Raw genomic sequence first — 24,551 nt, 5'->3', positions numbered from 1 at the left:
AATTCTGCCCCACTGAGAAGTAGACTCAGAGTAGAAGGGCAAGGGAATCCCCACGTCTCACTGTGAATTTGCCTCAGAGTAGGAGATTGAGAGGAAGGAAGAGTGTGTTCAAATATTTTAAATCGAAACTCTGAAAACCTTTTTTTCTCATTGAGAATTGATAAAAAGAGTGTTTGGATTCTGTGTAACATGATATATGTGGGAAAACGGATTAGGAACTCTAAACAGCTAAGAAAACATTTAATTACCAAGCACGTGTAATGTATAACTGGTAGCCTTTTGTTAAGGGATAGGATTCATATCTCAGTATGGATATAATCTGTGGGGATCAGGCTTTTTAACAAGCAAATTTTTTGTACTTTACACGTGGTCAGTTATATTTTCCCCCCTTTCTTTCTACTAGGAATTTCCATTTTTTACCTTGACGGCATTTCCTCCTGGATTTCTTGTGCATGTTGGGGGTGTTGTTAGTGCGCGCTCTGTGAAGCTTTTGGATCGTATTCACAATCCTGGTATGTTCTTTAGAAGTTTGTTTTCAGTGTTTCATTTACTTAAACTGTGGTTATTAGAATTGATTTTTATAATAAAAAAAATTAAATCTAGCCGAAAAGAGAAATGAAAAAGAAAGTATAAACTGGTACATTGTTCTAAGTATTTGCTGTAATCCTAATTAAAAATAATCAGATAAGTAGAAGTATATTTTGGTTAGCTTTTTATATAAAACAAACAAATCTTGATTCATTCTTTTGGCCAAGGCATCACTTTGAAGGAATTCTTAGGTAACTATTCAGTCAGTTCTTTTCTTTGACCCAGGCAGATAACAAATTTTGTAATTTGACCACTGTGGCCATTATCTTAAGATGTTATTTCTTTTCACTAGCAGTAACTCTTTGTAGATTAGTTTTGTAATTTCCTTATTCCTAAAAGAAGTATTCCTTTGAAATGTAATTATGAACATTGTGCAGTGTCTAAGAATTTAAAAAAATAGTGCTGTCTGTGCATTCTTGGTTTCTTTTCTGAAGCTATTTGTTCCATATAAGTGAACAAGTAAGAATAGTAGCTCACTTCTTTAAAACATGGGGCCATGATCATAAAAGGAAAAAAGGCATCAAATCAATCTCAATTTCGGGCCCTTGGGTTAGGAATGCTTTGATCATTTATCTAAATCCAAAATAAGCATGGTAAGTGTGGTAGAAACTTTCCGTATGGAGTGTGTTCTTCCATCTCTCATTGACTGGATTCCCAGTAATTTGCTCAAGTCGCTTACTACTTACTATTTTGATGATATATTCAAAAAACTGAAGTTATGTTAGTATTCTTATTTGGCATCTACACATACATATTTTTGACAGTTTTAAATTGTCACTTCCACTAACCTTGAGGCTTGTACTGACAACTACAAAAAGAGTAAAATGCTTCGCAATTATTTTATGTAAAACATTGCAGATAGTGATTTTGAGGATACAGAACATTACCAGTCTTTTAAGTTAAAAAAAATTTAATCTGTGCCTTGCGGTTTGATGTCTTTTCAGTTAATAATTCCAGAGAAGCAGAATGGAATTTTTCCCAGAGCTTGAACGAGATTTCAGAAGAGAAATAGTAGCTAGGATTATTTAACTCTTAAAGCTGAACAAATAGATCTTTTAAGCATTAGTCTTCTCTTTTTCTTCTCTGGTTTATTATTTTTTTCTGCTGTTCCTTATTTTTTCTACTCAATTTAAGATCTTTTCTTCATGTAGTATTTGTATATTCTGTAGTAATTAAAGGCGTATTTAGACTGATGCCAGTTTAATGAATTGAGACATTGGAGACTCTGCATTGAATTATTTGGAAAGTGCAAGGAAATACTGAGTTAATATACCTGACATCAACTGCATGACCCTTGTCTTGTTACCTGCGTTTCTTTGGACCATTGACTCAAATATTTTGATAGATGGTGCTCACTGATAAGCCCCAGAAATGGTTTCAGGAATATATTTAACTGTTGGTGATGTCTTCTGTTTACTGAAAACATTTTGATTTTATTGTTGCTTCCACGTACTCTGAGTAAGCTATAGAGTCTGGGAGAACAAACAAGGGTTACTTAAATAAGTTTTAAGTAGAGAGCTGTATTTAAAATCCCATTACTTTTTACAAAAAACTCTTTTTTAGGGTTTATCATAGTTGCCAGTTTGTTCTAGGAGTGTGAGAAATGTAAGAATCCAGGCCCAGGGAAGACTACAGGAATCTTTTTTTACAGAATACATTTTGTATATTGTAACTATCAGCTTATCCATTCTCTTTCTTTCCTCCTCTTTCAGAATTTTTTTTTTTTAATTCACATGTAGGAATTCTGTTACTAATGTACTTATTTCCCAAAAGATTATGGGCGTATGAATATAAATGCTTTTAATGATACATAAGTTATATTTTAATTTTGTTTTATTTTCAGTTAAATACAAATCAACTATATGTTCTAATGGTTTTAATATTACATTATTTTGATATAAAAATCACATTCTTTGGGTTTTATATATGTATTATGCATTAAAAAAGGAAGATTGTCTTAAGAACATTTTATTGATGTTCTTAATGTTTCATAAATAATTATTTATGAAAAAGATTTAATTTGTTGAAAAAAGCTGAATGTTAAAACAAAAAAGCCCTCTAGATTAGCATCTACAATGATGATGTATTAATTTTATGACACTGAGTTACTCTGCTGAGAGAAACTTAAGATGGATTGAGATGCGTGTGCTGTTAAAAGTGCTGTATTTGCACTCTCAAGTGAATCTTGCAGCTACTTTTTGTCTAGTGAATATGGGAAATTTTCATTTTATACTGAGTGTAGAAGGAATAAAATCTTATTTTAAAACCACTGCCACCTGCTAACTATGGATTATTATTTTGGAGTTAGTTCTTTTACAGTTTTCTCCTTTGTTAAATATTAAGCAACAAGGAAAAGAATGGGGTGGTTTTAAAAATCAAGGTCATTATCTTAAATAACTAGACTTCAGTTAATGTTAGATTATGATAGCATGCTCCTTCTTCTCTATTTCTACTTCTTATTAACTCTGCTGTCTCTGTCTTTCCAGTTCCTGTCAAGTGGTATTGTCAATTGTGTTCTTGTTTGTAGTGTTTTTTTGTTTTTTTCCTACTATTCTGAACCAAAACTGATCTACTAATTTGCTGTTTTGAACTCAGCCTTTGTCGGAATTATGGGTAACACAAGATCTTACAAACTGCTAGACTGGAATAGTTTCAATTCAGGTATTTTGATGGTCATTCAGTACTACATATGCTGACAAAAATTATGGCAGCTCAGTGAAGTTTTTAGAAATGTTCTAGATTAAATAGGTTTAATGTCAATTCAGTTATACAGATACGTTCTGCAGTACATGTTATAACTCTTACAGTTTCCATGGAAATGCAAATATAAAAATGTGTTAACTAAAATGAATTAACCAAAACCATAGAAATACCATAAATTACAAATGGCTTTTGTTAGATGATTAACTTTCAGAAACCTAAATTTAAATTATATTTATTACATTTTGGACAGTTTTTTCATATCAGGTAGATGACATTGGTGTTAGCTTTACGATTAAAGAAATGTTAATTTTTAAATATAAGTATTAAATGGCTAGTTTGATAAGCTTAAAGTATGTTTAAATGTTAATTTAGATTTGAATATAATATATTTAGTATTCTACAAATACTATAAAAGTGTAACTGTTACCATTTTTATTTATAATTCCAGAAGTGTTTCAAAATTTGGTAAGTAAGAGCAGATTTTGGGGGAATTAACAGCTTTCATAAGCTCCCTTCTTTCCCCTTTCATGTGAGAATATAATTTTTCCTTTTAATTAATTTTACATGTGGGTATAGTTTGTAGCTTTTAGAGAAACTAAACTAACTTTACAGCTGATGATGTGGTTTAGAGTCAAAGCCAATTTTTCTTTTTGATAAAAGCATATTCTTTTAATATAAATATGTAAATTTTTATGGTATTTATTTTTGGAATTAAATAATAGAACAATTTTGATTCAGTATCAGAAGCTGGTATTTTCCTAAAGGATTTTTACCAGTTCTTTGTGTCAGAAAGTATAGATCTATTTATAAAAAAACAAAAACACCAAGAGGCTCAGCATTTTAGATAATATCCCATAATCTTTTCAATATTGTAAACTTTTTTTGTTCTTAGGAGTCCAGGATGTAAGTTCTGATGTAAGTAATGCATGTTTGACTATGCAGTATCTCATGTTCATCATGCAGATTTACCTAAGTTCAGTCTAGTAAACAATCTGATCAGGTCCAACCTTTACAGATTTAGACTGACATCAATTGGTAAGTCTTCAGGGTAATTACCTCTATCTCCTATCAAAGTTTTGCCCCCATGTTATCACATTGATTACAATTAAAATAATCATTTTTAATATAATGTGTTATACTAGGTTTTTAGTGAGAAAAATACCCTGCTGGGGTCATTTAATGAAAATAAGAATATATTTTTAAAATGTAGGCAGTTAGTGTATAGGAAATGAAAAAGCCTAATTATGTAGGAAAAAGACATTGGGAATAGACTGATCATTAATAATTAAAGGAGTTTTAACATTGTCAGGGCGAAGATGTTTAGGGTGAAATGTGTGTTAGATGAAAGAACAGTCTTGGAAAGTAGAAAAGTAGTTAAATCTGATAATTTGTCCCCCATAAGCAGAACTGCAGAATTTGGCAAGGAGAAACATGGTTGAGGAAGCAGTATATCTTGCCATCATTTAAAATAAAGTCAGGTAGTGAGTATGTGAAAAATAGGTTGATATAAGTTACAGAATATTACAAGAATATCAAAGATGACACTTTTCAGTTTAATGTTCTCATAGCTCTGTGCTTTTGACTGAGATATTAGAATCTTTATGCTAACAGTACATATTCAGAGATCAGGCTGATATTGATATTAGGTTAAGAAAAATAATGTGATAATTCCGAAATATAAAAATTCTTAAATATTTGATAAATATATTTGAATCATTTATGTATTCCTCTCCATAATTAGGGAATAAGTCATTGCTGTCCTGTCTTACCATAGAAAAACAAGAATTGGCCACCTCAGTAAGAAAAATAATTGTTGATATAATTTTATTGTTAATGTTAGCAGTTGTTCATCAATACTGTATTTCCTGGATTCTCTGACACCATTTATTATGTGAGGTATCACCAATTTAATAATAGCTTTCCAAGAGAAAAGAGAAAGAAACATTGCCATATTAAATAGATTGATTAATTATTAGGCATTTTTATTTCAGAAACATTAAAATATGGAAAGATATTAGAAAACATTTTTATCACACAGTATTTCATGAAATATGATCTATCATGCAAGCATTTATTAGAAATTATTTGTGCCATACAGTTTGCTACATGATAGGTGTGTAAAGATGCCAGTCACCCTGTTTTCACAAAACTCATATTCTGGGAGGTTAGAAAAATATGTTAATGGTTACTGTGTGGTGTGGTGTGATAAAAGATACAGAATTAAAGAGGAGGGTGTGATTAACTGTGGCAGGGAAGTTTGGAGAGGTAATTCTTGAGTTTAGTTTGAAGGATATGTAAGAGATTCACATAGATTTTATATTTCAGACAGTGTATTTGGAGGCATATTGTTCCATCCTTTGAATGTAGTTCTGAAACTTTAGTTAGTGCATTGCAAAACAATACCCTAGCCATTACCTGTTCGATGATTTTTACATAGTTACTTCATACCTATTGTTTGCCATTGAATACAGAATGTCTTTGTTAGTTCAGCTTTTTTTTTGTGTGTGCGTTTCCCATTTTCTCCTGCTTTGCTGTCTTAGGTTGTGTTAACTAAAGTGATAGAAAATATTTTTATAGATCAGGAAGAAGAAAACTCAATTATCTGAGAATTTATTTTAAAATTACAGTATTACCTTTTCTTATCTTGCTTCTTATGTTTCTGGCCTGGTAACAGACTTTGAGAAAGACAAGATGAATCTTGCTGCTAGAAAGGAGGAAGCGGTATTTGCAGATCTTCTGTGTGACATGCCAGGAACGGGCTGCGTAGGAATGACAGGGTATATCCCACGGTCACATTTCTATTAGATCGTTGATTATAGAATGGAGAATGGATTTAAAGGTAGCAAGCCTAGAGACAGGGAGGCCAGTCAGTTGACTGCAATACTCCTGGCCTGATAAGTGACCTAGGATTTGGTGTTGATAGGAGAGCTAAAGTTTATAGAGCACTTACTATGTGCCAGGCACTCTGCCAAGTGCTTTATGGTAGCACGTCATTTAATTCTCAAAACACAGCTCTGAGATAGGCATTTTTCCTATTTTGTGGATGAGCAAAATGAAACACAACAATTTTCCCAAAGTAAAGTAGAAAGTTGTTGAGCTACAATGTGAACCTAACTACTCTGGCTTCAGGGCTTACACTCTTAACATAAATTTAGATAATACTTAAAATGTAAAATCAGCAAGACTTGGTAGTTAGTAGAATGTGGCAGGTCAAACAGTCTCTTAGCGACTTTGAGCTGAGAGAAGGAGAGAAGGATGGATTACGATTGTCCCACGTAGCTACAAGTCTAAAATCCCGGTGAGCAGTTGAATCCTATCTTTTGGAAACCCAAGTATATTTGAAAATTAAGTTGTAAAAATATTTTAAGAGTAGATTTTAAAAGTCCTAGCTCATTGTTTCTTAAATGACTATGCTTTTTTTTTTTTTTTTCCTTTCTTCTGAGTTTACCACTGAAAGTATTTCTGGATAGCTTACGGATATAATTTTTAATTAAGAATTGTGTAGTCTCAGTGTAGTTGAGAAAAACTTGTTATTCTTTTTTCATGTAGGATACATGTGAGCTTAGGTATTTTTTAGGAAGTCAGTAGATACATAATGTGGTTTGAAAAAAATGCTAGTTTGAAATAGCTTCCAAACTTAGTATTTTTGAGAGTGAATGTTTTAAGTACTGAGTTAGTAAAACAGCTTGTTTCAGACTAGATAACTTTTCTTTTGTGTTTGAGCATATTTTTAAAAGTTATATTTTATTATTTTAGTTTGTAGATTTTAGGGTATAGCTTAAGATTTTCTCAGTCTTATAATAAATGAACCTTTGCTAGTGCTAAGGAAAGGTTTGCATTAGTCGTCTGAATTTAGAAAATGTTACTTTTTTTTGTTAGTCATCTGGATTATAGTTTAGAAAATTTACCTTACTTTGGGGTCAAATTAATAATTAAAACCCAAGAAAAATAAGTGTAATTATTACTTTAAACATATTTTAACAAAATGAGTTAACTGATGTATAAGGAAATATTTATAGAATACACATTTCAGCCTGATAATCTAAATTTTTTTCAGTTTTAAGTAAAAATCTTTCATTCAGTGGGTGTTTGTGGTGTGCCTACCATGTCTTGAGCATGATGCCGGGGATTGGGAACATGATTGTTCAGCCAGGCAGACAACCGGTTTATACACCCAGTCTAGCTTATTTCTTATACTATTTTGCTGTGTGTGTGTGTGTAGTAGTAGTAGTAGTTAAATGGAGAGAGGCTTTCTTGGAACTTGAATTCTACTGATGATCCCAGCAGTTATTTTTACTACATCTGAGAGGTACTCAGGAGCAGATGTGCAAAACTAAGCCTAAAGTAGTTAAGCAGCTTTTGGTTTTAAGAATTTTAGTAAGGGTTTTAGGAAGTAGGTATATAGAGTTCAGGAGGCCATGTATGATGTGTGAGCTTCTTTTATATGTAATGCAACATATAAATGTAATAAATAATTTTCTGTCTATATATAATGTAATTGGATATTGACTACTGTCCATTCTTTATTATCTGAAAAAAAGTCAGATATGTAATATCCTTAATTTTGAAATTTTACTCTTTATATATATCTAATATAACTGGATATTAATTATACTGTTATAGTGACATGTAAATGTAATATATAATTTTCTCTCTATATATAAAGAGGGAAGTCTCACAGATAAGGAGTAATTATATATCTGACTTATTTTATAAATAGTGAAGACTCCAGTTTGATCTAACATGGATTATATCCCAGCTACCATCCTAACATCCCAAATTACTGCAACTTGGTGTCTGCTTTGAATTTGCACATCATTTCCTCTATGATGGGACTGTTCTTCCTAGGTTGATACTGAATCCCCACCTAGTTTGAGATTGTATACATGAACCTGAACTCTCTAATTTCTGTTTCATTAAGGGAAATTTATCTTCTTCAAAAGTTGTTTTGTGTTGGAATAATACTTTAAGGTATTTAAGAATGTGGCTTTCTTATGCTATCCGTTAACAAGATAATCATTGTATTAAAAATGTTTATTTGAGCCCACCTCACACTTGATCACCTCTTGTTTATTTAAAAATTAGATTGAATAATTATCCGTTTCCTTTTTTTCTTTAAGTCAGATTAAAAGTTTCTCAAGGGCAGAATTATTCTCTTCCAGAGCTATGTAAAAATAGAATTAAAATGAACAGTTTGTGTAGTCAGTGTTTCTTAGTTGCAAGTGTGTGATTGCCTAAAATCTCAAAGGAATTCAGTTTTATAAAGGCATATTATGTTGAGCTGTTCACTTCTTTACTTTCTGAGATATAAGCATTTACTTTAATTTTAGGAATCTTTACCAGCTTCACCTGCATTTCAGAAATAAGATAAAATGTTAAAAAGATGGCAAGATATCAAGCTATGGCCATGCTCTAGAAAAGTGACAGTAGTAAAGTGAATTAATTGTGATGCCAACCAAAGTGTTCAGACATTAAAAGAAGCATCGGTGAGGTATTGACTTACAGCCCAGTTCATGACTACAAATAAAAGGATATATTAAAAGATTTGTGGGGCGCCTGAATGGCTCAGTCGATGGAGCATGTGACTGTTGATTTTGGGGTTGTGAGTTTGAGCCTCACGTTGGGTGTAGAGATTACTTAAAAATAAAATCTTTAAAAAAAAGAAAGATATTATCTATGAAGAGTTTTGACCCATAGGAGAAAAACATAATATAGTATGAAATATAATTTATATAATAAATAAATTTTAATATCTCCTAAAATGAGGTCTTTTTAGGATTATAAATAATTCTATAGATTATTAGGAGGAGCATGGTATTTAAAGGGAAGATATTTTTTTCTTGACATCTCTGAAATGTTGATTAATTGCAACCTTCACATCTCAGCTGTATATCCTTCAAATAACTAAATTGTATCCAGTTTCATGAGTGGCACGTATAGTTGCCATAAATTTTTAAGCCAGACTCTTTGTTTTGCCTTTTATATAAGAGTATGGTAGATCCTCAGTTTTGACTTTTGGAGAGTGAATTAAACAATTCAAATTCAACTAGTGTGTTTCTTATAAGAATACAGTTAACAGTTTTTAAGCTTTAAAAATTCTATTATAGGATTAAATACCATGATATTTGTGAATTTTCATTTATATAAGTTAGGCTGAGTTATTACTACGTGAATATCCTCTGGCTCATCTCTGGCATAAATATAATATAGGCTTTGAAGATAAATTTAATTTTTTAAATATTAAATAAATTGATTATTCTTAATTTTATTTTAATTAAATAACCCCTAAATTTAGTAGCCAACAAATTCATCCTTTGGCTTCTTGCTTACAGTTGTAGATAATTATTGTTAATTCAATTCCTAGTTTGTGATGAAGTGCTCCCTACTGTATGCTTGCCTTGCTTTCACCTAGAATCTAGGGCCATTACTTTCTGTAACCATTTCAGTGAGCTGCCATAGTTTTCAGTCTGTACTGTCACCTGATCCAAGCATGCGCCAAAATATCCACTGTTTCTGGCTCCTGTCTGCTGAATCTGCTTTGCAAAACCCTCTGTTCTCTGAGCTTTTGCTTAAGCCAAAAACAAAATTTAACAAATTCTTTGGAGTGTGGACATATGCCATTTGCTTCCTTAGCTCCCATGTTATGTAACTCTTTAGCTTTTATTAGACTTGTAAATACTTTATTAAATACAACAATGGCATCCCCATGTGCAGTTGTGTGGCTCATGTGTCAAAATAAAGGCTGCTTGTGAACTTGTCAGAAGAATATGAATGCTCCACTTGCGCTGCATTCAGCTTTTTGTTTTGTTTATTATTTTTTTAAATCAGCCACTTATTCTTTCATTAGTGTTTGGTTTAATTATCTGATTATTTTATGTGTTATACCAAGGTAAGTTCGATGTAAATAAACTTTGTATTCTATGTGGTTATATGTATTTCATAGTAATTATTATTACATACTTTTCCATTTAGACATGCTGGCCATTTCTGAATAAATATATCCTGAACTTAAAATAAGTAACTTCCTCCATTTTTTAAAATTAATTTAAAAAAACAATGTTATGGATTACTTTCTGTAAAATTTAATTTAAAACAGAAAGGCTACCATGTATTACTTGTGGCACAGATGTAGGCAAATCCAATGTGAGAAAAATCTGTTTTTGTAAAAACATAGTATACAGTTATTTGCTTTAGCAAATAATATTTTAAACTCCCAGAAAGGTTTAAAAAGTAAATAGCAGCTTCTACTAGTGTTTTTAAAGAAAAGTTAAACTTTATTTTACGTAGTTTTTCAGGGAAAATAGTTGTTTTCTAAACTGAGATATATTTCTATTATTATTTATGATACCTGTTTTCAGAGAATCATAAATAATTTGATAGATTGAGCAACTGCTTGAATAAGTTTTTGTCTTATGATAAAAATTTCCTTATTAGGAAAGGAAGACATTAAACAGATGCCCAAATTGGTCTGGGAACACGTATGCCTAAAAAGAGAATGGATTTGAGAGTGTATTTGTGCTGTTAATGTCTATATTTCAGAGGGAATATGAAGAAGTTCTTTAACATAATAATGTATGTGCAAAATAGGGCTACCTAATTGCCTTACACATTTCTTAATTCATAATATTGATTGCTAATACCATATTGTAGTCTTTTCTATTTCTCTTCTTTATTTTATCTCATCCTTGGATCGTTTCCTCAGTTTCCTGGAGTCTGCATTTATTTTTTATTTTTATTTTATTTTATTTTTTTCTGAAAGAAAGTTTTAGTGTAGCTCTATCTTGGATCCAAAACTTTAATATAAGAACTGGCTGGCATCATTTGTAGCTCTGGCTTTTATCTCATTTTTCCCTTTTGCTGATCTCCTCCCTGTGGAGGAAACAAAGTTACATCATAGGAATGTCAGCTATAACGAGACTTTTAACTTTTCTTTATTTTGCTGTCTTCAGTATTTTACTAGTGAGTATAATTCTACTTATTCTACTTACTTAAAAAGCATGTTTTGAAAACCGGATATGTACTGAAATTCAAAAAAGAAAGTTTTTGGATTGTTTGATTTTCAGTTTTAATAGTGTCTTTTATGTGGAAAATTTGCAGTAAGAGGTTAGCATCCTATTTAGAGTTAGATTAAGTTTTTTCTATCCCAAATTATTCCCAAATGGAATTGGCCCCAAAAAGAAACACATTAGGATATGCTTATTATAGACTGTTTCTGTTTTTAACATCTTTGCACATAAAATGTTACTATAATTTTCAGCTGCTGTTCACCAGTAGTTTGCGGCTAAATGCAAGTGATTAGGAAGTATGTGTGCCAGATGCCTCATTTATAATGCTCTATTACGAGCAATATTGGACTCCTCTGTGGTAATAAAATGCAATGCTGTGATTCTGAGGCATTTTCTTAATTACAGAACCATATATGAAGTTATAATGTACTAACTGAAAATTGTCCTTATATACATTAACCAAATTATTTGTGTTAATCTTTAAATATATTTGCTTTCTTTATTTTAAATTGGCTAGTCCCTTCATTTCTTGTTACTTTGCGTTAGGACCCACAAGGATGGCTACGTGGCTTTCTCTTTTTTAACACTGACAAACCTTTGTCTTGGAAAGAACCTAGAATATGGTGGGTTATAAAAAAAAATAGGTACCAGGAACTGAAATCAGAATTGAAATTAAATTTATGGATATGACTCAAAATGTTCACTGAGCAAGGTGAGTGAGACACAGAATATCCTCTCAGTTTAGGATTAGAATCTGGAAACTCTGGGTCTACATTTTAAATCGTATCTAATAAAATACATCCCTATAGAGGTCCCCTAAAGTAACAAAGCAAATAGAACTAGTTGGTTTATTTTCTTTTAATCAAGTTTAAAATGTTAAACTTTTTGAGGTAACATTAAATTAAAATGTTAAGCATTTTGAGAAATAACATTTTAAACATGTGAAGTTGGTTTTAAAATCTGTTATAGACCAGTATGTCTTTGCCTTCCAGAGTATGTTTATTTTAAACATTTCTTTATCATATAGACAATGTGCTATTGAGTAGTGAACAGATTTAAAATTTATTTTTCAGATGAACCAGAAACTCGAGATGCGTGGTGGGCAGAAATCAGACAAGAAATAAAATCACATGCTAAAGCATTAGGCTGTCATGCTGTAGTGGGCTACAGTGAATCAACTAGCATCTGGTAAATGATAATAACTTGATTTTCTAGATGCTGTAATTTACAGATTGTCATCTGAAAGGGTAAAAGGTTTATGCAAGTACAGAGAAAAGAATTGTGGCGTGATCTAGGAGCATCAGACCAAGGTCCTCGTGCCACTTTTGCCACTTAATTGCTGTGAAACTTTGGGAAAGTAACTACTCCTCTGAGCCTCAATTTATAAGTTGAAATGGAGATAAGGACCACCTATCAATTAAGGTTATTGAAGAACTAAATGAGAATTGATACTGGCACATAGCAAGTATTAATTTTAGGCCTACTGTACTCTACTTTGTGACCCTGCTAACTCCTTCCTCTGGCATATTGAGACCCTTGATCTGTTGTAAATGAACTGCCATTTTTCTTTAAAGTTCGTCTGTAAACTCTTTTTGCCCTCTTTTACTAATTCGTAATGTAATTTTCTCATGCCAACACATCATCCTTCCTAGCTCTCCGAGTTAGGAAGGGACTTCCATACTCTTACTCTCAATTCCTTTTTCTCCTACCTTTCATTAGAACAACCTTTCTTACTTGAGAGTCCTTGCCAGTTCCACAGTTCATACTTTTTTTTTTTTAAGATTTTATTTATTTATTCGACAGAGATAGAGACAGCCAGCGAGAGAGGGAACACAAGCAGGGGGAGTGGGAGAGGAAGAAGCAGGCTCATAGCGGAGGAGCCTGATGTGGGGCTCGGATCCCATAACGCCGGGATCACGCCCTGAGCCGAAGGCAGACGCTTAACCGCTGTGCCACCCAGGCGCCCCATTCTTCCACCTTTCTTAATTCTCTGCTGTTTCCACCAGTTGAACATGATTACCCTCCTTCTAACAGCTTGACCTTGTGCTTTCTCATTCTTAAGTCCTCCTCTGTCCTCACTTTCAACCACCTTTTGGACTTCATTATTGCTCAAAATGTTTCCCTTTAAAAATGTGAAACTATAAAATTTCACTCTTGGATCACAGCTTAATATTGTCTTTCCACCCATCTCATTTGTCCATTTACACCTGGTTTGTTTTGATCTTACCTTAACCAAAACTTTGCCTAGTTCCTTACTCAGGTTCTGATTTAACTTGCTGACTGCCATTGATGGACCCTATTTTCAACCCATCGAAAAGTTTATAACAGATATCATCTAGAAGCTGTTTGACCTTCTGCTGTCTTATATTTCCACCTGTTCTTGGCTAATTCTTACTGTCCGGTGTTACATGGGTAATTCTCTTGTGCATATGGTAGTCATTATTGTTAGAGAAAAATGATTAGACTCCAGTAAATGTGGACATTACAGAGCCATGCTGTTTCATCTTCGGAGGGCCCTTTCTTTTCTTTTGCTGACCATGTATGATATTGTGCCTTTGTCCCCCGTGTAGTTGTTCTACTCGTGTTAAACTAATACTTTGTTATGCTTATCCTGCCTTACTTTCCAGTAGACAGCCTTGGCTCATTCATAGTTTTAGTGTCATATGCTTTCAGGTCCTAGGGTTATGGTTTTAAAAGTTGTAGGTTTTTTTTTTCCCCCTAAGATTTTATTTATTTACTTAGAGCAGAGGGAGGGGCAGAGGAAGAGAGAGAATCCCAACCAGACTCTGCGCTAAGCACAGAGCCTGACTCAGGGCTCGGTCCCAAGACCCAGAGATCATGACCTGAGCTGAATTCAAGAGTTGAACGCTTAACCACCTGAGCCACCCAGGTGCCCTTAAAAGATGTAGTTTTTGCCAGGAGGATAATGAGAAGTACAACACATTTTATGATAGAGATATCCTAGGATGCTGTGGGATCCAGAGGGTTGTAGTTTAGAAGTAAGATTGGAAGAAAGTGTTAATGAAGTAACTGAAACTTAAGCTAAATCTCAGGGGATGAGTGTGAATTATGTAAATGAAGAGAGGCGGCATGAGGGGAGTGTTCAAGGCCAGAAGAACAGCACACAGGGAAGGCAGAGGTGTGGATTCAGTGTGGCAGGGGACAGGTCGCAGATAGATGCAGCGGTACAGAAATGAGTCCGTTTACTTAGAAGTTTGAATTCATCTGATTCAAGCTCCTTTTTCCCTCTAGACCTCAAAAAAAGTCTTTGTATTTAAATCCTATGTACTAATTTTTTTTTCTGTTCTAATCCATCCTATTCACTATTACTGGATAAACTCTCTGAAATGTACTTCTGCTCTCATAGCACCTTCTTACTTATTCAGTACCCTCAGTGGCTCCATATTATTCCTTGACATTTCTCAGTACCCACTTGAACATTTTGAGCCTGGGCTCTCTCTGCTCAATTACAGATCAAGTGACCATTTCTTTCATGTCCTTTTAGGCTTCTGGTCCATTTATACTTCGTTTCCATCATTTTGTCCCTGGACTGCTACTTTTCTCATTTGCTTTGGGTGATCTCATTCAATAATTCTATTGATTATTTAAAATTAGGTGATATGTAATAAAGAATTCCAAAGAATTCTTTCAAAAATCACTTTTTATCATACATATAATGATGTACTTTAAGCTCCATTTAGTGTATTTTGGGTATTGTTTCAGATACCTTTTGTTATTACGTTTAAGTTAAGCTGCAGCAATACTGATATTGATCATTACATATTAAGCTTTTAAAGTAATTTTAATAAACTTTAATATGCATTTAAAGAGTGCTTTAATACTGTTTTATAGATTATTGCTGAATTCAGCAACATAATTGTTACTACTTTTATTTTGAAACATTCCAGTATTTATTATCAGTTTTATATTTTAAAGGAATTTATTGTCATTAATATTATACTTTATCTTTTACACTTTTAAAGTAATAACTCTGGCCCTTTTCATCTTAATAATTATTTCTATTTTTTATCCTAGGATAGGAGGATAGGAGATAATCCTATGATATTATTAATATTTAGTAGAGTCTAACTTGAGTATAAATTGTCACCCTTATAATCACTTTGATATTTAACATTTTCCAAAGCTAGGTTGCCTGAAGATATTAACTATTTTATATTTTTTTCTTTTATAGTGAAGAGGTCTGTATTTTATCTGCATCCGGCACGGCAGCTGTACTCAACCCTAGATTTCTGCAGGATGGCACCGTGGAGGGCTGTTTGGAACAGAGGTTGTCATGGCAGCCTGGCTTATTTTCTATAAGGGCAAAGAAGGGAGAAGTTGACTTTTAACTTTAGAGCCAGGATAGTTCTGTATGAGGGTGGGTTACAGTGGTACAATGTAGAAATCAGGACTAGGCACTTTACTGCTTTTTACCTAACCTGTAGCAACAGAGAAGTACTGAGTTCTGTACTACGTGACACGCCTTATTATAATTTTCCTAGTATCTTTTTTTTTTTCTTTAAAGATTTTATTTATTTATTTGACAGAGAGAGACAGCCAGCGAGAGAGGGAACACAAGCAGGGGGAATGGGAGAGGAAGAAGCAGGCTTCCAGTGGAGAAGCCCGATGTGGGGCTCGATCCCAGAACCCTGGGATCACGCCCTGAGCCAAAGGCAGACGCTTAACGACTGCGCCACCCAGATGCCCCCCTAGTATCCCGATAAATTACATGTGTGACTGTCAATCAAAGAATTTCAAGTATATGTTTTTTTGTTTGTTACAGTATAGAAATAATTTTTGATTTTTTCCCTTCCCTTTGTCTTACCTCTGAAACAGAAAAAGGTCATGAAACAATTTGCATAAAGAAAACTTATAATTTATAAACAATCTATATTGTACCAAAATTATATATAAAATTTCCTGGAAAGTGAAGTATAACTTTAATGTTTGTTAAAGAGAAAGTAAAAGTGAAATTATTACATAAAATGAGATTACTTTTTAGTTTATTTTTTCATCCCTTAATCTGTTAGCTTCCATAAATGTCAAAAATGCTTTCCATAAACAGATGAAATTATCAAATATACATACAGAAAACTATTAGTTTGGTGCCAGAGTATACCTGGATAATACAAATTTTAATTACCCCTTACTCCACTGTATGCATATTTGTATTTTTTTTTAGTATAAATTCTCAAGTTTCTATATAACAAAAATATTCTAGGTCAGAAAGGCAAACAGAAGACCTTGGTCGGTTTCTTCTTTAGCTTGTATTAAAAATGGATTTTGACCGTAGTACATTATAGAGCATTGAAAGTCATCATAAATAGGAAAATAGGGGTGTGGGACATTTTGAAGTACAGTAAAAATCAGAGTGTTGTGTTGAGAAAACTGCAGGCCAGTGAGTTGTTCCAGTGCTGCAACATAGTTCTGACACATGTCAGTTCATTTCATTCTTGAGTGGATAGAAGCCTGATTTAACAAATGACCTTTTCCATGCAGCTTGATTATTTTGGTCTTGTGGCTTGGATGGATACAGTGAATTCTCTCATATAGCAGTCTAGCGCAACAGATACCAACCCTATCTGTAAAAGAGGAAAATGTCTTTTTTTTTCTTGCTATAAAATTATTTCTGCTTACTAGAGAAAATTTGAAAAATATCGGAGAGTGCAAGGAAGAAGGCACTGCCCATGATCTCAGTACTTAGAAACAATCCTCCTTTGTATATTTCATATTTCAAATGCTTTCTTAAATTTAAATACTTCTATTTTTATGCCTATGATATAACATCACTTAAGTTCAAATTTCTTTGAGGTGTTTAGTTAAAAATTGCCAAAGTTTTCATCCTTTTATGCCCCTTTGTAACATATAGGCTTTGGTTCAAGCAACCTGACATTAGAATCTGAGGTCAGCTCCTTTGTATTTACTGTGACTGAACAAGTTACTTAGTATCTCAGGTTAGTTTCAGGCCAAGAAAAACTAGTTTTTGTTACTGTTCACTGCATATTATATTGCAGGGGGTGTGTTTAGCTATGTTTCTTGCTTAATCTCAAAGAAAACGAGCCTTTCTGGGTAGATATTATTCTTGTTTTCTAGAGGAGGCTCTGTGAGCTTAAATGACTGTGGAAGGTCATACAACTCCACTTAGAATCTGTTTGATTTCCCTGTTACTTCTAATATACCAGAATGCCATCTCAACAATAAAAGAATAATATCTGGGAGTGATTTTAGAAGGTTTTGTGGATATTCAGTGAAATAATGTGTACACGGAATTTACAGGAAGCCTGACTTGTAGTAGATATCGTATGAGTTTCCTTTTTCCTTTTTAATTTGCCCACTTGCCAGGTTTCAACTTCTAACAGGTCGCTTTAGCTTGAAGTAAATTGAGAACCCACATCTTTCCAGAACCCTAGAAGGTGTGGCTGTGTGGAGTTCTCCATGGAGCTTCCTTCTGCTTCCATTTCTGTTGTTCCCCTAATTTCCTCAGATTTGATGAGTGAAAAAAATACTTAATCATTCTAAAATGAATTCATAAACAACATTATTACAACAAACGTTTTATAATGATTGGGAAGGTTGTGTGTTGTCATTTGTGGTTTATATATGATATATATGTTGTTTGTGAAACAGGTGTTACGGTTTCTCAAATCTTAGTCATTGGAAATTAGAAACATTAGCTTACGCCTATTTTTGACTTTTTCAATTTTTAAATAGGTTTGTTTTTGATCGTAATTTTTTGTTGTTGTTGTTTCAAATTGTTAGGTTGTCTGGCTAAAGAGGTTTTTTTCCTTGGGAATTGTTTTGTGACTATATTTGAGTTATATTTGTCAGACAGTAGGAAAATATCACCTGTGTCTAACCATCTCTTTTTATGTTGTATCACAAAGAACAAGCTTTGGGATAATAGTGGTTTTTGTCAGGTGGGACATCCTCAAACATACAAATTGATGCAATTCAGTGGCTCCTTGTGTAAGTCTTTTCTCGCATATGAAAGTGTATGGTTCTGATTTCATGGTCCTTTTTAATTCTTAGTAGTCATAGTGGTACTCTCATAACCTACTGTGGTAGAAGTCGTGGTGTAGTTTGTACATAATACTGTATATGAAAAATGTGTGTTTGAAAAAAATGCATAGAATTTTAAAGAATGCTTTGTTTTTTTTTCTTGATGTATTTATTAGGCTAGAAGAAAATTTGCCTGCAGGCTGTGGATTTTGCCACATACCATATGATGAACTGAATATGCCATTTCCAGCTCATCTCACATACTGCTATAACTGCAGGAAACAAAAAGTTCCTGATGTTCTCTTTACAACTATAGACCTCCCAATAGATGCAACAGTTATTGGAAAAGGTTGTCTTATTCAAGCAAGGTATATTTGTGCAAATAGTATTTGGGGTCCTTGAAAGAGTTCTGGGGTATGAAGTCAAATAGACCTGTTTCAAATGTCAGCTGTACTGTTTCGTACCTGTGTGATCCTGGGCAGGCTGGGCAGTGCTATCCAAATCTTGTATTTAATCACATAGAAAATTGGGAGGAAGAGTACACTCTTTATGAAACTCAAATGAGTTCATATGCAAAAGCAGTTTTAAACATTTAAATTCTGTACAAATGTTTATTATTATGAGAATTACTAATTAACGTGTTGCGGGCTAGTAGTGCGGCTTTGTTTTAAGGACATTAAATATGTAATACATTTTAGAAATTGATTTTTTTTCTTTTAAAGAACAATGACATGTAGTGTTTCTTTTTTTATTGTATTTAGCTGTTAACAGTTCCTTTTAAAGTGTACTGGAGTAGGAAATGCTAAGTTATGGTTGGCATACAGGAAGCAGCTATAACTGTCTAGGTCACTAATAACTACCAGGTTACCAAATCCATCGAGCAGTTCTGTCCTCATCTTACTTGACATCTCAGCAGCATCATACAGTTGATCATTTTCTCCTTCATACTCCTTTGACTTCATAGTGCCCCCTGCCCCCCAAGTTTTTCCTACTTTTATGTATAATCCTTAGTCTCCTTGTTGATTCCTCCTCCTTTTCTTGATCCTAGAAGGGCCACGGGTCTGGACCCTCTTCTCAAAGCTCTCTCCCCAGTTGAACTCATCAACTCCTATAGTGCCTGTGACTCTCAGATTTACAACTCCAGTCCAGAACTTTCTTCTGAGCTTCAGACTCATATACTTTCATACCCTGTTTTGAAGTCTTGTAGGCATCACAGACTTTGTTCCGAATTGAACAGCTGATTTTCTTCACTTATTTCATATTAGCTTCTTTATTTTATTTTATTATGTATTTATTAATTTTTAAAAGATTTTATTTCTTTATTTATTAGAGAGAGCACAAGCAGGGGGACTGGCAGGCAGAGGGAGAAGCAGGCTCCCTGCAGGGAGCCTGATGTGGCACTTGATCCCAGAACCCTGGGATCATGACCTGAGTCAAAGGCAGACGCTTAACCTACTGAGCCACCCAGGCATCCCTACCCTTCTTTATTTTAATGAGTGATCCCTCTGCTCTAATTCTTCATGCCAAATATGGTATTCTTTGACACTGTCCTCCTGCCTACCTTCCTGCATCAGAGTTATCTTAAAAAGTCATGTTGAGTTTTATTTTCGAATATATTTCTGAACTATTTACTTTTGCTTTCATTTCCTCTTACATCTTAGACCTTCTATTTGGGATTGTTTTTCTTTTGCTAATACCCTTTAGTATTTATTTTTGGTGGGTCTGCTGGTGGTGAACTGTCTATTTTTGCTTGTCTGAAAATATTTACTTACCTTGAAAAGATATTTGGGGCTACTGTTTATTTTCTTGCAGCACATTGACGATACGCTTCCATTGCCTTGTGGCTTTTATTGCTACTGTTGAGAAATGATCTATTAGATTAACTTTCATTCCTTTGAAGGTAGCCTCCCCCCGCCACCCCCAGGCTATGTGTGAGCTATTTGTCTTTGGTTTTCTGCAATTTCCCTGTGAAATGTTAGGTATGGAATTCTTTTATCCTAATTGCTGTATATTGGGTTTCTAAATCTATAGATTCTTTCATGTGCTTTAGAAAATTTTTAGATATTAGTTCTCTTATGTTTCATCTCTTCTCTCTTCTTGATACTGTAATTAAAAATGTTAGACTTTCTCACTGCCTCCTCTATGTTATTCTCTTGTCTGTATTTTCTTTTTGTCTGTGTCATATTTTGGATACTTTCTTATCTATCTTTCAGTTCTTTAATTCTCTCTTCAGCTGTCTCTAATATTCTAGTAAGCCCAATAATTGGGGTTTTAAATTTTTGATAATCTATTTTCATTTCTATAAGTTTTAAGTTGTTCTTTTTCAAATCTAATATTATATGTTATAGCCTGTGACAGATTCTTTAATGGATAATTTTAACATCTGAAATTTTTTTATATTCTGTTATTTGTGTTCATTATTATTCATTGTGTTTTGTTTCCTTAGACTGTGATAGGCTCACAGAAAGTTGCAAAAGTGGTACAAAGAATCCCATGTACTTTTCACCCAGCTCCCTCATTAGTGACATCTTATACAGTTATAATAGAGTATCAACTAGGAAGTTAACATTGGTGTAATACTGTTAACTATACTACAGACCTTACTCGGTTTTTACACTTTTTTAAACTTGCATTCATTTATGTATTTGTGTGTATATGTATAGTTCCATGCAACTTTATCCCACAGGTAAATTTGTGTAACCACAACCATATAGTTAAGACACAGAACTGTGTTCTGTGACCACAAAAGAACCTCCTTATGCTGTCTCCTTATGTTTATACTCTCCATTAACCCCTTGCCCTGGTCCTGTGATGCTTTTAAGATTCTTAAAAATATATAATTTATCCAGTTTTTTGTTTGTTTGTTTGTTTGTTTATGGTAGGAGGGAGTTAGTGTCCATCAGCAGTTTTCAGAGTGTCATCCCTAGACCAATAGCATCACCATTCTTGAGAGAACTTACAGAAATGCGGATTCTCAGGCTCTACTCCAGACCTATTGAATCAGAAACTCTGGGGATGGGTCCTAGTAATTGTTTTTTAATGAGCTCTCAAGCTAAAGATTGATAACTACCAACCTAAATACCCTGGTTTATCAGTTTTGGGATCTTTCCTTCATCTTTACTGCTACCTTTTTAGTCTAAGCTCTCATTGTCTGTCACTCTAATTGCTTTTTGCTACCATCTCCTCATCCGTTCTGTCATCCTTATTCCATGTTCTGTGTGGCAATACAAATGATATCTTAAAACATAAATTGGATCATGTTACTGCTTAAAACCTACCTGGAGTTTCTCATTGCTGGTAGAATAAAATCAAACTCCTTACCATGACCTGTAAGCCCCTAATACGATTGTGCCCCTGCTTAACTGCACCCCCATCCATACTACTCTCACCCTTGCTCACTTCACTTTAGCGTAGCAGTCTCCTTTTGGTTCTGCTAATATGCCAGCCCCATTCTGTAATTGTCTTTCTCCAGCTCTCTTGGTTCCATCTTGTTTTTAAGATCCCAGGTCAGGTATCATCTCTCCTGTAAGGCCTTCTGTCTAGTTATTCCCACTCACTTCATTTTCATTTTCTTCAGACACCTGAGTCTTAAAGGTAATCCAGTGTTACGTTGTTTCTTTGTTTATTCCCACCTCCCTCCACTGGAATATAACCATGAGAACAGGGACTCTGTGTTTTGTTTGTTGATTAGCGCTCACCACCTAGAACAGTGCCTGGCACATGGTAGATACTCAGGAAAGTTTTGTGTTCTTTCAATGAGTAAATTTACTTTTTTCCTTTGCTATCCATTCATCGTATGATCACATGGAGTTATGAAACCTAAGATTTTAAATTATATTCTCTAGTGATTTTGATAGGTATTTTTTTCATTTCTAGAGATTTTGAGATTTTTCTTTTTCGTTTGTTAAAATAGGACTTTTAGCAAAAGCATACACAATGAAAAAAATGACAGAAAAGATTATTGATATAACTTAATAAACCCATTTGCAGCAAGTAAATGTTTTATTAAATACATTTATAGAAAGTTTTAAAAAATGGACATTTCTTAAGATGGTACCAAGAAACTGACTAGTGACTAAATGATTTTCCTTAACAGGTTATGTCGCTTAAAAAAGAAAGCACAGGCAGAAGCAAATGCCACAGCTATCAGTAATCTGTTGCCATTTATGGAATATGAAGTGCATACTCAGCTAATGAATAAACTAAAACTCAAAGGAATGAATGCTTTATTTGGACTGAGAATTCAGATCACAGTGGGTGAAAATATGTTGATGGGCTTAGCGGTAAGTTTAGATATTTTGGTTTTGTTTTGTGATTCCTGCAGTTGTAATAGATTCTGTTTTGTGTGATTCAAAGAGTCTTTTAAAAGGACTTATTTAAAGAAATTGGCATTAAGATCTTTAAGGGTTGGGGACATTATAAAAAGTAAAAAATCTGGTGATAGGTTTTTAAATGTTTTATTCTTACAATTATTTATGAATTATTTAAAATTCAATTAATAAAATAATTACATTCACTTTATTTATATTTATATTATTATATTATTATATTTTTATATTCTGACCATAATCTCTGTAGTCAAATTTCTAAAAATTATCATGTGTAGCTTGTTTAGTAAGTTGGTCATCATTGTTCTGGACTTTATTGTCTTTTATGCATTGGTAAAACAGGGTTTCTCCTCAGCACTGTTGACATTTGGTACTGGAAAACTTCGTTGTAGGAGGTTGTCTTGTTCATTGTAGAATGTTTAGCAGCTACCCTAGCCTCTGCCCACTAGATGCTAATGGCTTCACTTCAGTGTGACAGCCAAAAATGTTTCCAAACATCACCAGCTGTCCCTGGGGGCAAAATCACTCCTGAGGGGGAGGACCACCATGCTAAAATAATCTTTAGTTGTATGGAGAAAATAAAGCAATAACTATGAAACACTGTCTACTGCTGGGTAGAGAATTAAGTTTCATCATAAATGTGCACCTGTGGTCAACAGTGGAATGTGCAATAAAGTATGTGTTTCTTTTCTTTTTTAAGTATGTTTTTCTTAAGTGTTGATAAATTATGAGGCAGTGGAGGGGTTCCTGGGTGGCTCAGTGGGTTAGGTGTCCTACTCTTGATCTCGGCTTAGGTGTTGACCTCAGGGTCGTGAGTTTGAGCCTGCACTGGCCTCTACCCCGGGCGTGGAGCCTACTTAAAAAAAATAGGAAAAGAAAAATTGTGCGGGAGTGGAAAGCTCTTTATCTCAGCTTTATGCTCACCTTGGCTTATTAGAAAAGAAGTTCTGACTAGGAAGTTGTCAGTGGGGAAAGCAAGAGTTGTCTTTATAAGTCATCTGAGACCCAGAGAACTAGGTGCCTGCAAAATACATATTGAGCAGGTGGAAACTGATTAACAGTATTCATGGAAATCCTCTCCTATTTTAGACACTTTGCTAGCTGGAATCTTTGTCTGTACACTGGCACTTTTCAAATTGGAATTCTCTGCCATTTTTCTGAGATGCATAAAAATTTAATTTAAAGAAATTTATAGAACTTGGATTTTTTTCTCAGTATGCATTTGTAGATAAAATGCTAAACTATTTCCTGTTCATACATTTACAAATATGTAAATTTCTGTATGTAGGGGATAATTGTGTGGTGATGATAAACTAATCAGGTAATCACGATTTTTTTAACAAGAGAAATTTGCAATGATTAATGAAAGTAATCTGATTTATATTAAAATATTTGATATCTAGATTAACTTGTGAAGAAAGTGTTCATTATAATTCATTCATCTAAAACCTCGCATGCTTAGCAATTATTATAAATGTATAATTTGGGCTGAATACAGAACTGTAGTTATTGGTGGGTGTCTGTGAGAACTAAGAGCTTGATTCAGATTCAAAGATTTAAAAAGCCTTGTGCCGGGGCACCTGGGTGGCACAGCGGTTAAGCGTCTGCCTTCGGCTCAGGGCGTGATCCCGGCGTTATGGGATAGCCCCACATCAGGCTCTTCTGCTATGAGCCTGCTTCTTCCTCTCCCACTCCCCCTGCTTGTGTTCCCTCTCTCGCTGGCTGTCTCTATCTCTGACGAATAAATAAATAAAATTAAAAAAAAATAAAAAAAAATAAAAAGCCTTGTGCCAACTGTTATCAAATACTTCTGATGCTTGAGACCCAGGAAACTAGTTTGTGTAATTTTTCAGTGCCTGCCTGGAATACTGCCTTTTCTGATTCTTGCTGATCTTTTCCTTCTTTTTTTTTTTTTTTTTTTTTTTTT

At 33.7% G+C, this 24,551-nt stretch overlaps 1 protein-coding gene across 4 annotated transcripts in view; it reads left to right on the top strand.

The window, feature by feature from the left end:
* Window positions 1–24,551, top strand: part of C2CD5 (C2 calcium dependent domain containing 5) — a 94,138-nt gene that overhangs the window by 41,278 nt on the left and 28,309 nt on the right. For all 4 annotated transcript variants that reach the window (XM_011219793.3, XM_011219791.3, XM_011219792.3 and 1 more), the window contains exons 10-14: window positions 404–512; window positions 12,371–12,485; window positions 15,490–15,585; window positions 18,473–18,664; window positions 22,393–22,579. In XM_011219793.3, the coding sequence (XP_011218095.1) occupies window positions 404–512; window positions 12,371–12,485; window positions 15,490–15,585; window positions 18,473–18,664; window positions 22,393–22,579 (699 nt within the window). The remainder of the gene's footprint in view (window positions 1–403; window positions 513–12,370; window positions 12,486–15,489; window positions 15,586–18,472; window positions 18,665–22,392; window positions 22,580–24,551) is intronic.

The sequence above is a fragment of the Ailuropoda melanoleuca genome, chromosome 16 (assembly GCF_002007445.2).
Source record: "Ailuropoda melanoleuca isolate Jingjing chromosome 16, ASM200744v2, whole genome shotgun sequence".
In the NCBI taxonomy this organism is placed as follows: Eukaryota; Metazoa; Chordata; class Mammalia; order Carnivora; family Ursidae; genus Ailuropoda; species Ailuropoda melanoleuca.
This window is presented reverse-complemented; position numbering and strand designations above follow the sequence as displayed.